Source organism: Anomalospiza imberbis, chromosome 3, assembly GCF_031753505.1.
Source record: "Anomalospiza imberbis isolate Cuckoo-Finch-1a 21T00152 chromosome 3, ASM3175350v1, whole genome shotgun sequence".
Lineage (NCBI taxonomy): Eukaryota > Metazoa > Chordata > Aves > Passeriformes > Viduidae > Anomalospiza > Anomalospiza imberbis.
Window position 1 is genome coordinate 25,324,931 of NC_089683.1, and position 16,328 is coordinate 25,341,258.

General features: G+C 36.6%; 1 protein-coding gene across 22 annotated transcripts in view; it reads right to left on the bottom strand.

Moving 5' to 3' along the window:
- DST (dystonin) overlaps positions 1-16,328 on the bottom strand; it is a 291,178-nt gene that overhangs the window by 122,584 nt on the left and 152,266 nt on the right. For 19 of the 22 annotated variants that reach the window (XM_068183693.1, XM_068183704.1, XM_068183692.1 and 16 more), the window contains 14 exons: positions 15,639-15,734; positions 14,268-14,393; positions 13,748-13,900; positions 13,339-13,493; positions 13,014-13,140; positions 12,354-12,537; positions 11,267-11,424; positions 10,760-10,938; positions 10,409-10,547; positions 9,419-9,612; positions 6,875-7,037; positions 6,094-6,177; positions 5,899-6,006; positions 5,051-5,149 (listed from right to left, as the gene is read on the bottom strand). In XM_068183693.1, the coding sequence (XP_068039794.1) occupies positions 5,051-5,149; positions 5,899-6,006; positions 6,094-6,177; positions 6,875-7,037; positions 9,419-9,612; positions 10,409-10,547; positions 10,760-10,938; positions 11,267-11,424; positions 12,354-12,537; positions 13,014-13,140; positions 13,339-13,493; positions 13,748-13,900; positions 14,268-14,393; positions 15,639-15,734 (1,965 nt within the window). Of the gene's footprint in view, positions 1-1,911; positions 3,526-5,050; positions 5,150-5,898; positions 6,007-6,093; positions 6,178-6,874; positions 7,038-9,418; positions 9,613-10,408; positions 10,548-10,759; positions 10,939-11,266; positions 11,425-12,353; positions 12,538-13,013; positions 13,141-13,338; positions 13,494-13,747; positions 13,901-14,267; positions 14,394-15,638; positions 15,735-16,328 lie in introns of all 22 variants that reach the window. The other 3 variants (XM_068183689.1, XM_068183688.1, XM_068183690.1) reach the window with 1 other exon arrangement.

The window sequence follows — 16,328 nt, forward strand, 5'->3', positions numbered from 1 at the left end:
TCTTTTCTTCTTAGAAGCTCTTCAAGGTTTCTTCTGGTAAAGGTGCTTTCTTCTATTTGATTTCGAAAAGCACGGAGGTTTTCTTCCAGTACACTTCTTTGAGTCTCTGCCTGAAAAATGAACTGCCTTACACACTCCAACTCCTGCTCTGCATCTGCTTTCTCCCTCTCAATGCTTTCTAGATCTATACGACACTGCTTTGCCTCTTGCTCAGCCTTGGTCTTCTGAAGACAGATCTCTTCCATCTCCTTTTGCTGCTTCTTCCGCTCTTTTTCTGCAGCTTCTCTCACCTTAGGGAGCTCCTGTTCCAGTTGGATTTTTTGTTTCTTCATATTCTCCAACATCTCCTCAAGTGTTTTTACCTTTCCCATGAGTTTTCTATTCTCATCAGCTGTGCTATTTTGCTGTGCCATTAGATCTGAATACGCCTGACGTGTGGATGCTTCCTTATTCTTTAAAATCTGTAAAAGAATAAGATAAGCTGGAATGCACTTTTTGTAATACAGCATATGGAACGTGTAAGGCTCTTAGAAAAGCAGAAGGGAAAATACTTACTCATGCATACATGGTATGTCCAGAAAGCAGGATGAGCAGCTCCCACCACCATCACCTTCCCTTGAAGGCTTCAGGAAGTTACCATTAGCCAGCTATGAAACCCTTGACAAAGACATCCACAAAGCGAAGAAATCCTGAAGCTTCTCACTTCAGTTAGATGCCTCTTAGCAGAAAGCAACACCAAACAGCTCACTTTGGCTTTCTCTCCAAACAAATAGGTAGAGCAAACAATAACCTGAACACAGTGCGCCAAGAATTCCCAAGGAGAAAGTGGCCTACCATTTCTCAATCAGTTCAGCAGGAGCTGGAACAAAGATTTAAGCTTGCAAACACAAATGACACAAGAAAAGTTTGGAAATCCCCTCCAAGAAAAGAAACAGTATCTTAGAGCCAAGATGCAGTAGCTCCAGAAAGAGCAGTATCCAAACCCCCATACATCTGTGCTCCACAGTGTGCTCCCCAGTCCCAGTGCCCCCACTGACCCAGCTGGGGGACTTTAAGAGCACAGCTGCTCTGCAGTGTAGACACGGAAGTGTAAACATGGTAATTAGGAAAATCCTAATGAAAACCAGTTGGCTGGTAGCCTCCATATATTGACAGATCCAGAGCTAGTCTTTAAAGCAAGAAGTGTAATCATCAGTAATAATATGGTTGAAACTATACATACCTTGTCTTCATTAGCACTGTTGTGGTGCTAAGCTACCAAATGTGAGCTAACATGAAATATGAACACACCTATATTCCTATGATCATACAAACAGGGCATGAAGGGTAACAACAGCAACGTTTTCAAACAAACCGTTGGGCTACTTAAAATTTACCAGATTTACTTGATTTTTCATATAATATCAGAGACCTTTCTTAAAAGGCTAATGCAAAGGCAGCTTCTTCAGTTCTTCTCCATGTATCCCTATATTATAATTTTGAAATGCCCCCAATAGAAACAAAGTATGTAAATTGATTTGTTATCAGATATTTTATACTCACATAAACACAAAATCTAATGTATTATGCTTGAAAAAGAAGACCTAAAAATATAGATACAGTAACAAACTGCATCATCTTAGATTTCATTTTTCTAGTCAACATGCTGAGCATCAGTTGGGTGGAGAAAAGGATGGCAAATATTAACATAAAATGAACATAAAGATTAATTTCTAAGAACTTAAAAATCTTAAGCATCTCAAAATGTACAGTAATTGATTCGTGATTAGCATATTCATTGTTTAAATTATGCTCAATCAATCTTAAATCACTTGACCTTGACATATTTTGTGATTCAAATGTTGATTTGCATTGATTTAGAATAATTCTTAGATTAACTCTTTCATTTGCATTGCATAAAATCTCTGGTACCTTAACAACAGTTGTGCTCCTTTTCTCTTCATCATCTTTCTCTCTCTGCTTTTGCTTGTCTTTTTGTTCAAACGAGGCTTTTATGCCTACTTTTTCACCGAATGTTTTCTGGAGTTCAGTGGTTTTTCCAGGGACCCTTGTGCTATTACCCTCATCTCTACTGTCTAGTTCTGAAACTAGCAATAAATCTTTGCATTTCTGTCCCTGTTCTAGCCTGTCTTCTCCACTCTGCTTCTTCCCACTTCTATTTATGCTGTCCAAACCATAAGTGTTACCCTGTGGTATTTTCTTCACACTTACTTTCTCAGAGTGACTTAAAAGCTTTTTTGTTAGTTCATGTTCTGATAATGGAAAATAATCCTCTCCTCCAGAAAAAATTCCTGAGAGACCTAAATTTTCATTTAAATCACCAGCATTTCCTAACAATTCTGTACCTAAATGTTGATCATTCTGCAGCGGTGATACTTGAAAATCTAATGGATAGGATTCAGAGACTTTTGCTGCACAGTGACTCTCAAAAATATTTCTTGAAGAAAGAGCCAAAATTTCTTGCTCTTTATTCTTGGCTTTATTTGAATTTAAATTTGATTTTTCTAGGATTTCATTTTCTACTAGGAAGTAATCTTTATCCAGAGATGCTTTCTGCAGTTTGTCAATATTCCTTTCAACACTACAGTAAAAACCTGGATTGTTCATAGATTGCAAATTTAACTTTGTTTTCTCACTTCCATTGTGCACTGCCAGCTCTCTGAAAAAGGATGCAACTTTCTCTAAAGATGTTGCATCTGTTGTACGTGAAAGAGAATCATCTTTTTCATCACACACTTGAAACTCTCTGTCTTCAGGTTTTAAAGTATTATGGCTTTTGCTGTCTGTAAAACAATGCTCTTTATGCTGACACTGAAAATTAATTCTCTGTGAAAAATGTTGCTGTTTATAAGGGCGGATACCCAGGGCCTGCTTTGCAGTTTTTGGAGTTATTTGAGCTTTCTTTGTTGTTAGCTCAAAATCAGTTTCTGATTGCATCTCACATTCTTCCTTTGTTGAAACATCACTCCCTGCCTTTCTTGAATTTTTTTCCCCTGTGGTTTTGTGTATCATTTCCACTTCAGGCAACTTCTTTGATTTCCACTCTGTTTTCTGTCTTTCTCCATTAGCAATTTGCTCATTTAACATTTCACTAGGATCATTGTTAACACTCAGACAGATTTCAGTTGAAACAAAACAATCTTTTCGGCCATTTTTTTCTTCTTTACTTTGATTACCAAAACCCATTAAAGTCTCCCGCTCTGTATGCAGCTTATGTAGCTTACTGTCTCTATTGCTCCTAATGCTGCTTTCTTGACCACTGAAATTTAGAAGTTGCTTAAATGTTCTATCAGTTTTGATTTTATCATATCTGTCTACATTTAATTTTCTTCTGTTCATTTTCAGTTTATTTTCTGTGTATTCAGGTTTACTTAAAGAGTTCTGGTTTTGCAAATATTCCACATCCATCATGCTTTCATTAGGTTTCTTTTCTTCTCTCAATTCAAGATCTTCATTATGTCCCAAATGTTGAAAGACTTCAGCTGACTTCACAGGTTGCTGGAGTTGATTCTCTTCTGGTAAACTCTGAGCATGACAGCACATGGATTAAACTGAGATATGATAGAAAGTATCTTATTTTTCCCTTATTCTCTGTTTTCTTAATGCCATTACTGAGAGTTAGGAAGAAAGACTGGCATAAAAGAAAATCTTGGAAGAATCACAGACTTCAGAGGTCTGTGAAGAATTTTTCTTCCTGGAAGAAAAAAAACCTCATTCCTCCTTTGAAAAAGATTATTCTTTTTCTGATTTGCTACCATGATTAAAGAAAAAAAAAACCCATTCTATTATTTTGAGACTGGAAACCTGCTTAGGTTATCTTCAAAGGAGCTACCAAAGATTTAGAAGGCTGAGAGGGGGTAGAGGAGGAAGGGAGATGGGTGGGGGGGGTACTTGATTTTAAAAAAAGCAATCCTGGAGACTCAGAGCAGACTGAAACTCTAAATATTTTGAAAGATTCCACTTGTTCTTGAAGAATGTGAAGTTTACTGACATTCACAGATTTCTTAATCCTTGTTCTTTGACTGACTTTTTATTCTCAATGCCATTATCATTAGTAGTCATACTAAATCCTCAGTTATAATGGCTACTTATCAAAAAACATCATGTATTTCCATCAGTTTGCTCCACCACTTGATGATGCCCAAAGATACATGCTGTTGTTAGTGTTGGTTCAGAGGTATTCAATAGCAAGAAAAGCCAATAAAGACAAAATCAGCACCAGAATTATATAACATTCATTTAAGAACTGTTTTTTGCTTTAACAACAACAATAAAATTTATGCCTATATGGTAGTGTTCTCAAATTTTATCCAATTTATACTAAAACATTTTAGTCCTTAAGAATAACTAAATAATCTCTTTCTGAGAGACAATTTTCAAAAGAAAGTGAAAAATTTAGAAGGTTTTTTTTTCCTCTCAATTATTTGGAAGGTTTGCTCTGCAAGCATGTATTTTGCGCAAATTGTCTGCCTAATTTCAATAACCTACGCTTGCTAGTAAGATCCAATTCTAAGCATAAATAAAATGCTGTTTGACCACAAGGAATCAATACAGTAGAAAGGCAGAAGGAAAAAAGTAACTGGACAGATCAAACTAACTTCAGAGATCAATTAAGAGGGCATTTCATCTCCCTGTTGAAAGAACTTGTTGGCTGTTAAGCGGACCGGAATGCATAAAATATGTATACAAAGGGTATATGCAGTGAGTTTGCCTTCATCTTAATGTCTGCTTTTATCTTAAAGATCAAGCCCTAGGGTATTAAAATTGAAAGTATTACTATTTAAATTTAAACTATATCTTCATCAGAATTCAACAAATCATATGACCTTTCTAGGTGGAAGAACTGGTAAAATGTATGGATGGTACAGGATTTTGCTTATCTGAATTGTAACAGTGCTAACACTGGTACATTCCTGTACAATGTGCACTACATAAGGAATTTTAGTTTTCCACATCTGCTGGTAACTTTGTGAATTATTCCAACAGGTATATTGCTCTTTGTTTGCCTACATCTTCTTATTGCTTGGTTGACTGCCAGAGAATGACTTACCTCTTCCTCCTCCAGTCTTTTCAAAGAATCACCTGCAAATTTAATGTATTGGGTCATCAAGGTCACTAAGGCAGTGTACCGAGTCCGTAGATCCATGAACTGTAGAGAAACAAAGTGGGGGGGTGGGGGGGTAGGTGTCATAGTTAAATACTCCCATTAAGCTTGAAAGAAGTGATAGACACTTCTCTAAAACCTATCCTGATTTTGATTTCAAAATTACGATTGTGGAATCCAAAGTTCTAATTTTGATTCCAAAATTCAATGCTGTCAACAAGGTGCACTTAAATAAACATATCCAAAGCATCTATGAGCAGATCCATAAGAAGAAGAAACACAAGACAATGTCTTGACTTCACAGTCACTTGATTCTTCACCCTGTAAGAAAAGGTTTCAGGAGGGGCAAGCCATGCTTGTCACTATTCCTCCCTCTAACAGGTTGCAGGGAAAGAGATTTATCTTTCTAATCCAAATGAGGCTGATTTGCCTTAGAATCTATCAAAGTGTACAGATCCAGAAGGTTTTACTATGGTCAAGATGAACTTCTTGTTTACTGTGCTCAAGATCCAGTCCAGAAGTGGTTCTAAACAGTTTTACTGAGGCACAGTTCTTATGCAGCTTTTTATAATTTGGGTGACTTTTTTTAATCAGCTGCATTATACTGTCTTGCTACCAAAATGCACCATAAGGAACAAGAGAATATTTGTTATATTGTGTATCTATAGAGAAAAAACCCAATCTTTCTTGGATTACATATTTAATCATTAATAAATCCAAAACAGAATTCTTGTATTTATTATGTTTTAAACAAAGACTCACATTTTCCTGAATGTCATAAGAAACCCATTTACCTCTTGAATAATGAAGTCTGATGAGCTTTGCATTCTTCGTCGCTTTACTGGAGATTTTTGTTGGGAGTCAACCATAGCTCTGTAGGTCATAGTCTGCAACTCATAGTCCTGTATAAGAGAAAATACACGAAATCATTGGCATTACACATGATACTGACACTTAAAGATAGGACTATAAGTTTATGTTATCGTTACCTTCACAGCAGCTGAGTATTGTTCTGAATACTTCTGGCATTCATCTATTTTGCTTTGTTTCATTTCAATCTCAGAAACCAGCATCTGTAAAACATGAACGTACATTTTTTATCTTAAAAAGATATTTTTATTACCATTATAATTAACATTTCTACTTTATCGAACATTCTCTAACATAAATAGAAGGTTTGTTAACTTCTACTTTATCTAATATGCTCCTATCCATATGTGTACAAGTAATTAGTCTCAAAAGCCTTTGTCCTCAGCTTTATCAGATTTACAGTACAGAAGTAGTGAAAAAACCTGCCAGGTTAATAGCTGGTGAATTAACTTAAGATAAAATCAGGAATATATAATTTTATGCATATAAATTATTATCCTGTCTATTTATACTGCATTTCCTTCTTGCAGGAGACACATTTTGAGTTTAGCTCTGCTTCCATGAAAATATTTCTACATCCATAAAAAAAAAAAAAAAACAGCACTAAATATGAAATTATGTGGTAAGGCAAGTCCAGAAGTTTTAAGGTTTTGATGTGCTTGCACACTTGAGGACCAAACAGTCTAGTCTATAAAACAGTGACAATTGTCACTGGATGATATATTCATGGCTGCACTATAAAGACAAAATCATAAAATCTGGTGATTACTTGGAGCTTTACAGTAAGGGTTGATGGATATAAGCCCCTCATATGAATAATCAATATTGAGATCACTGATATTGTAATTCTTTGGTCAGTGCTTACCACAGTGGTTTGCCACAATGACATCCCTTTCATACCTTGTGTTGGTTCAATTGCTTAGCCAATGCTTTGCTACTTTCAGGATGTATTTCTTGAATCTTTCGCTGAGTGTCTTCCACTTGTTGAATCCAAGTGTCCAAAGAATTGTAAGTATCTTTATAATACTTCAGAGATTTATTAATACCTTCTAAGTCACGCAACCTGATTTTATTTTAGAAGACAAATCAAAGGGGAGAAGATGATTATTAAAGACAAAAAATAAAACACTAAGGCAAATACAGCTTTAACAGCTTTAAATGCCTTAGCTCTGTTACAGTTCACAGTATAAACATACTGGTGTAACACTAATTAAACAGCAAATTCACTTCTCAAACACTACGGCTCCCAGCTTGATGAACTCTTTCCATTTGTCATAAAGGGCATCCAGGAGAGATCCTACTACACAAGAAACTCTATATATCCCTCATTAGCCTGTTTGACTGCTTGAAACACTAGGAGCACTGGAAACGCCAGGAAAGAGGGAGGGCTCTGCTACAGCAATCAGCTCTGTTACAAGAAGTGAGAGTATTTAAAATGTGACCTGTGAATCAAGAAGGAGTGTGCCAAGCTGGAGTCAAGTAGCGGTTCACCATACTCTCCATACTTCCCACAAAACAGCAGGAGCTACACTAAAACTGAAGACTGTAAATATGCTAATGTGCAAAACTAATTGAACATATACATCTAATTTTAAATCATGTTTTTGACCTAAAAAGAGAGAAAATAGAGGTCTGTGTATTTCTTTAAAGTAATTTCCATACTGAGGGAGATAGCAACAGTTTTTCTTTCATGATCCTTATACTGTTATTTGTTATCATGGTGTGATTTTGTTGGTTGCTCTGTGCAGAGCCAGAGTTAGACTAGATGATCCTTGTGGGTTCCTTCTAACTCAGGATATTCTATGATTCTACCTAAAAGATCATATAAATATGACCACTCAACACTGCAGAATAAACAGAAATATACAACCTTTTACAGTTCAACTTGGAATGAATACTTTGAATTGCTGTAGTGCTGTTCGTGAGATGCCAAAAGGAGATTTAAAAAGAGCAAGCAAAGGAAATTTTTTTGCTCAGGTTTCATGCTTAAGCATGTTTTAAAGCTAATAACCATGAAAAAGAGAAAGGATCATGAAAACTGCAGCCAATATTTGTACATATGTTTTGTATAGTGATTACCAGTGTCAAGCTGATAAGAAGAAGCAGAGATAATATTTGCAGAAAGCAGCTTGTTTACAGCTCTGTACTGCAGTTACCACAATCTGTTATATTTACACCAGAAGACACTATGTATTAGCAGTCATTTTTCAGCATATTCTGTTCAGGATACAGTCCTGGCAGTAGAGCATGTGGTTCATGCTTACTCTCTTGAAGAAATAAGAACACTTCAGTACCTCATAAAACTACTGATTTAAATTTAATGATTTAAATTATATCACACTAATAACTGATAAAAAATCAGCAAAGCTAGCTATTCTGCAGCCAGCTTTAAATGACTGGCCTTTTTCCCATCTCCTTTCTAACTTCCAGCAATGTTAAGCAGACACAAATAAACTAGTTAATTACAAGTGAATAACTTCAATATTGCACCTGAATGTATATTCACCCCTTAGAAAAGGAGGACAAAAATTCAACAGGTTGTTGTGTGACTTTTACATCAACAGCACCATCTTCAATGTCCTTGTTCAGGTAATCTATAATGACTAACTAAAGTACATTTCAAAGGAAGTAAGTTCAGACTGCAGAGTACAGAATTCCTCAACACTTGCCCATACTTTTTCCTTCAGCCTCTACTGTTCTGCTTTCTTTACATACAGGAAACAGGACTGTAGAGACTGAAGAAAAAAGCATTTCCAGGAATTTCATGTATGGACATCTTCAGAAATACAGGTAGGTGTGTTCTGCTGTATCTGCACATCTGCGTAGGCACATGCACTTGAGCAACATTTTTCAGTATCAGCTTGACAGTAAAGGGCTGAATTTAGAGCACTATCTCTACTGGATATTTAAAAAAATAAAAGGCACTTCACCAAAAATTATTGCACCAAAAATTATCACAGAAGTCAATGGAAGCTAAGAACTTCCAGACTTAACACTTGAGTAATTAAAAGCAAATTAACATGAATCCAATCATAACTGATGAATCAGCTCATCAATTTAGCCCATCAGACCTAATTATGTGGAAAAACAGATGGTATTTCCATAGGACTGCCAGCCATTTCTGCAGGTTTGGTTTTTTTTAAAGAAAAATGACAATTTATCTCCACTTTGTATCAGTAAGTAGTAAGTTTCTGTATCTTGTTCATCTTTTGGAACTTAACAGTCACAAACATTTCCACTGGAAAACCAAGGCAATGTTGTCAACAGCACAATAAAAATCTTCATCCCAGCACATTCCAAAAACAGTTCAGAAAACTATTCAGACCTGTTTTAACATTCATTTCTGATTGTTTTTCCTTAGAAAGAAAAAAGTATAAAACATGAAAGTAAAAAAAAACCTGTAAAACAAGTATAAAAATGTATAACATAAAAAGTCATACAAACCTATTTTCAATTTGAGAATGAACATTTTGCCACCTCTCAGCCAACTGATCAACTTTTTCTTTGTGCCAGTCGAAGTCAAGATCACGTTCCTTGTGCATTTTAAACATCTGATCACTGATCATCTTTGCCTTCTGCAGTTCATCCTCTAAGGCATGGAATGTTTGTCTTTTCTCATCTACTTCAGATCTCCATTGCTAGTAGGTGATTAAAAAAAGTTGTAAATAACTCCTAAATTATGACACTATTTTATAAATTATTATTTTATACAAGTATGCTGTATAAATGAATCAAAACATTTTTCAATTAATATTTTATTTCTGCTTGCTCAAATACTCAAATGGCACTAGAATGGGACTGAAGCAATAAACTGCAAAATAATTCTAAGTAACAGCAATCGCCACAACACAGAGATATAATGAACACACTCACCTTAGAAACTACAGTTTTCAAAAAAAATTATTAGGCAGATGCTAATCATTCTATCCAGCAAAAAAGCATTACTCATAATTTGTAATATCAAAATGAGTTATATACAGCAAACAAGAAATGCTGAACTTCAATCTTTCCATTTCTCAAAGATATCTGCCAAACTTCCTAAGAATCCCTGATTAGAACACTGAAGCAGTAGAAAGAATGTTATTGTGGTCAAATTTACATAACATAAATATATGTTTATGTTACCCTACGTAAATGCTACCTTCTGAAGGGCAAAGAAAATCTTACTGCAGCATTAACAAGTGCCACTTTTGTAAGTTCAGATACTTTAATGCATTTTGTAACAACAGGAACATGCTTTCAATCTATCCAAATACTAATGCTCCAAAGCTGCCAGTTTTTTCTGAAATGTCAATTCTAATGCCACCTAAAACTAAATACACAAGCCAATGTTTGACACACTGTGGAGTGAAGCATAACGAAATCAGGTGTTACAAGACAGCTTTTGTCTTATTTTCTTTATTTGCCCATGAAAAGGCACCAGCCAGCTCTTACCTTTAATGTACCCATCAGATTTTCAATATTGTTTTTGTCAGCCGTTACTGCCTCTTCTTCACACAACTTAGTTTCATAGTGTTTTACTAATGATTCTGCTGTTTGGGTGTTCGTCAGCACCAAATTGATCGTTTTTAATCTGAAAAACAGACCCCCTGTTAACTGAACCATCAATACCAACACTCAACACATTCGTGTTTTTCAGACTTTTCTTGTCATAGGGTACCCCTTTATACAATGTTAAAATGTTAACTCCCCTTTCCTTCATCAGTATTATACATACTAATAGTTTCAATTCAAGAGAAAACTGTAAACTAAAGCATGTGTGATGGAAGACAGCCTAGTACGTACTTGTCTATGAAAATGGAAGACATGGAGTAAACTTGGTTCATGTTTTGTATAACAACATTGAGCTCAGAGCGCAGAGTAGGGACTGAAGGGGAACCAGCAGCTTGACTGAAAAACTCTTCACATTTATCTGTGATGACTCCCAAGTCATCCTTGAGTCGATCCAGTTCTTTCTTCAGTTTCTGTAAAATGAAAGGTGATTGATAGTGCTTTCATCCTACATCAACCTGAAATATACTTTATATATCACTATGAGTACAGGTCTGCCCTCCTTTACTTCTTTGATGATGACACTGTTGAAAAAAACTGAAGAGAAACATATGTGCAACAGGGAAACTAATGGAGATACCATTGATCAGCATCTTTTTGCTCACAAACACAAACTAAATATTTGACTCCTCTTTTCAAGGTACACTGCAAACCTTCCTGGCTTACACTCAAAATTCAGGATATTTTTTTTTTTAAAAACATGACTTTTCCTAGCTAAAACAGACTTTCTCAAAGGCTCACCTCTTGCTCTGAAATCCTAAGCACATTTTCATGTACATCATCCCTCTCCATTGGCGTCCGGATCTGCCGTATTAACCGCTCCTCACAACTCTCCAGTCGTAGTCTGATATTTCTGACTTCAGAGATGTACAGATTATAAATAGATTCTTCCTGCTCCTCTGTTAAAAGAATTAAGACATACGTTAGCCAGCAAAGACATCATGCCATTTTCACCATAACTTCTCACACTTTATAAAGTCATTGCTCTACAGGTGTTTTTGTGACTGGCCAAAATGACATCAGTTTCCATTGAAATTTTGGTTATAAGGCAAATCTTAGGAGCTCTTAATTTTTGTTTTTGTTAAATCATCCCCTCACACATGAAAAATTACTATCTCTGATCATTCTGCACAGGCATTACCTTTACAGTGACATTGCTAAATTTAGTGACTGATTCTTTTAATCAGTGGTATCAGGGACATAAATCCACTTTCAGATGCACAGGGCACCACATCTTTCCTGAAGTTTAGTGAACTTTGCTAATGAAGTAATCAGCTTTGCACTACTGTATTTCTTTAAGTCATCAGCTACTCAACAGTAAATCAGAAGAGCTATTTTAAGCTTTCTGTTCTCACTGTATTAATACAGTGTTAATTACAGCTAAGACAACAGTAACTACAGGCATCCTGTGGAGCCAGGAAAGTAGCTAGGATGTTTTCCTTGCCTTAACAGGGTGAAAAAAGTTCTGATTCTGTTACAAACTCAACACAGTAATCAAGCTGTTTTTCCAGCATTCAAAAACAAGGAACGCAGGAAACAAGGAAAGCAGTGAGCAGTAAAGCACATAATACATTTTTAGGTGTAAAATTTTTTGTAGCATTCTGTATATTATGTAACACATCAATATTTTTCCATAGCTTAATATATACAAAGTTTTAAAAAATTAAGATTTTCTATACAATAGAATTGCATACTTTGTTAAAATGACTCTATTCAAAAGAACACAGGCAGTAACAATATCATCATGAGAAAAGAAATCTTAAGATCAAGGACAAAATCTCTCTCATAAGGAGAGAGATTCTTTCTACATTTCTAAGCTAAGTTTTACCTCTTTCTGCAGACTTCAGAAGCTCTTGATAGTATTGCTTGCAAACATTAACTTCCCTTTCCAGCTGTGCTGTATCAGAGCTTGTAAAGATTTTGGACTCCTGGCTGTCTTCCACAAAATCATCAAAGTGGGACTGTAAATTGCTTAGAACCTGCTGATGTTCACCTGGCAGCATTGTTTTTATCTGCAACAGATTATAGACCCAAAGCACAGTCAGCAATGGTGCATCACTCACACAGTTCCTGGGAAGCTTTTTTATCAAAAAGCAATACTGATCAATTACTAAGATGGTATTGAGATTCTGAAAGTTCACTGTTCCTTAGCTGGAGTCTACTTGACAGCTGATAATTTACACTCAACATAAAATCCTTTTCAATCTTTCACATCCAGAAAGGCCTCTGTTAAGCCAACCCTACATCAGACTTCATTTCTCCCATCTAATGCCATGCAGCAACAAACAATAGCAAGGACAAGTAGGGACACCTCAAGAATTATCTCAGGTTCCTCTTCCAACAGTAACAGTGACCAATTAGGTAGGAAAGTGTAATTTTCAGTATTGCAAATATTGTTTGCAACAGTTTGTGATCTCACACAGTTTTAGTATTAGTACTATGACTTCCTAGTAAATGGTTAAGAGCCCTTCCTAGTCATAACACTTACTGAGGCAACATTGCCAGCTCGAACAACTTCAATTTCATTTGTCAGGTAATGCCAGGACACCACACTCTTCATGTTTACATGTGACTCATGCCAAAGGGCCAGAACATTCTGGAATTGCTGTTCAATCCTGAAACAAAAATACTCCAACTTCAGATCAGGGTAACACATGATAACAGGGCGGGAAGAAAAAAACCAAAAAAAAACCCAAACCCCTCCCCCCAACAAAGGAAAAAAAAACCAACCAAAAAAAGTGGGAAAGTCTTTTAACCCTAGTTTCATGTAAGTAGATGTTAATGGAAAATAGGTAGTTTTACTTTGTCCCTACCTGTTGGCTGTATCTATTGCTTCTTTGTTTGGTGGAGGAACTGTAAAGCATACAGATGGAACCATGGCCTCATTACCACTCGGGCTAATGACTTTCCATTTAGCACGATGGGAGTTGTTTGCTAATACACACTCATCATCTTTGTAAATAGTTATCTAGTATTGACAGAAAAGCAGAATCATTTGATGAGCCAAGCATTACAAAATAATTGTACAAAGCACTTCTGCTAATGCTGTCAACAAATAAGGCAACAGAACAACAAAACTAATGTTCCAAGCAAAGGATTTGCTCTTGTTTACTAGGGTGGAAGAAATTTACAGCCCAGCTTTCTCCAGGAACATGGTAATTAATGAAACTTTAGCTGAATTCTTACATCTGTAATTGGTTTGAGGAAATTTTTGTTTCTAACCTCAATTTGTCTGTAGTCACAGATGGCTTTAATTGGAATGGATGTTTTGAGTACACAGTCAGGGTTCCTTGGCTTCAGCTGAATTATTGCCTTTGCTCTTCCCACAAGGCCTGCTACTGTGCTCTTATACTGCAAGAGTTGTTCTTTTTCTTCCTAGAACAGTTAAGAAAAGAATACATCATCAAAGATGTCCAGAATACATGTCCAGAATACTGCCTCTTTTATCCTGTTATGTTTTTTTTCCCAACTCCTTCTACTGTGTTTCCTAAAAGTAACACATTTTTCGAAAACAAAGTATCTTCCTGGAGCCACTGCCTTCATATATCTGGTATTGTAAATATAAACAAATAAAACTATGTTTTAAAGTTATGAAAAATAGTAATTTATAAGTTCTGAAAAAATCAGCATTTTTCCCTTCACTTTAAATGAATAATCTTAACACATTTTATATCCCACCATAACCTAAACATTTCTTGTTTCGTTGTAGCTCCTGCTAATAGGATCCTACTAAAGGTCTTACCATAGACTCCTGGACAAGGTCTTCCAGCCTATGAAGACTGCTTGATCTATCACAACTGTATTTTCGGTATATGGTATCTTTTAAATTCTTTAAATATTCCATGGCTTCTTTGGCATCACTGAAAAACTAGGATAAAATAATTATCTGGGTTATTTTTAAACAAACAAAAAAAATGCAGAATCAGCTACACTGAAGTTTTCAAGTGCTGTCTTTCAAAACAACCTTTTCTCAAGACTTGATCATTGCACCACACTCAGCTACTCATGATCTCATGTCTAAATGTACTCTTCAAAAAGGCACACATTGTTAACACCAGTTATTCTCAGTATGAGCTACATGCAAAGCTAATTCAGCAGTTATTGAACCTACAGTTAATGACCATTCCTGCAATGAAAAAGTTTTATTAAGCCAATTTTGTTTTCCTTTGAATTACAATTACTGTCATGTAGAAAACACAGACAAATCCTACAAACTATAGAAACTAGCTGCAAAATCCAGGTATCACAGCTGAGGCAAACATTTTGTTCAGGAAGGGAAATGAGCTGCCACACTTGGCAGTTCTGCAAGGGTATCTGCACACCCAAACAAGGGTCCTAGTTAGGCAAAACTGGGAAGGAAAATTCCATTCTCTCCCTTAAGCCCTTTTCTTAAATCTAGAAGTCCAGTTTCTTCCCCCTGTCACAAGGAGTTCAAATTGCTTTGCCTTCTCCAGTGTCCTGTTCTGAACTTTGGGATCTCATCCTTCTCAGTCCAAAGGCATCTCACCCCTTCATCACCTCCCTTTCTCCTCAACCACACAACCCAGAAGACACTAAGGATTCATCCTTATAATTTAAATGTTTTAAATTAGTAGATTTAAAAACAAACAAACAAAACTAGCAACAAAACTCCTCTATCATGTTCATGCAAGTAACTTAATCATTTGCTGAGTATGTGAATGGGTGACAATGAGATAGTCAGATGGGTGTTTCATGGGATGTTTCTGCTGTCAGGGTGTTCTTTGCTGTGTTTATTACTATTGTTGCACATTCCATTTTGCTATGAGTAGTCCTGGAATAACCATGTAGAATATGTTCTCCCATGGCCATCACTAACCACCTCCACGCCACATCATCCACAGAAAATCCAGCAAGTTGTGGCAGCAGTTGTGCACAACAGGCACTGAAAAAATCTCAGGTCAGATTTTCATCTGCTGTGAACTGACATAACTGTAGTGAAGAAATTGAGTTGTGGCAACACTGTGAGAGCATGGCTTAGTGATTGTACAAGACAAATGTCAATTCTACAATTACAACTAGAACTTTTATTGGAAATTTTTGACTACGAAGAGAACTTAAAATATTATGTATTCTGATTGATTTACTTACTTACCTCAAAATATGCAGCATTTTCTCTCAAATGTTGTTCAACACAGTGGCAGAGCTGAAGAATCCAGCTCCATTGTGTCTGCATTGCAGCTCTATAGGCCTTTAAGGAAGAGAGATATATTTTACAAATGGAAATGAAAACTAAAACTTGCATACCTTTACAGAATTTGGGAAACACAAAAGTAATGCAGCAAACACAAACAACTAAAACCTGACCACCTCACCCTGGAAAACTAAGCTGCAGCAAGGAAAATTCCAATGATGTGAGAAAGAAACCCTGTCACAGCATAGTCAAACATAACAAAACTTGCCCAGAGGGGCTGTGAAATCATTATCCTCTGGCCCGCACAGAATTTGGATAAACAAATCCCTGATAGTACTCCAGCTCCTGCTGGGAGCTCAGCTCCTGAGAGATTCCTCCAGCCTAGGCTCATCTACAATTCTGCGTGCCCATTTACTCCATCAGAACGGTTGGAGCCCTGCCTGGATACAATTCGTGAACTGAAGCAGCACTGAGCCCCCGATGAAAGCCCACCCCCGGCGCGGGGGCGGTACCCGATTTTGGGTCTCAGCGGCGCAGGAGCGCAAAGCCCGGCACCCCCGGGGAGCCGCACGCGCCCTCGCCAGCAGGGGGCGCTGCTGCTTTGGGAAATCACCCCCAATCTCGGGGTCTCGACTCCTGTCACCCCCCGTT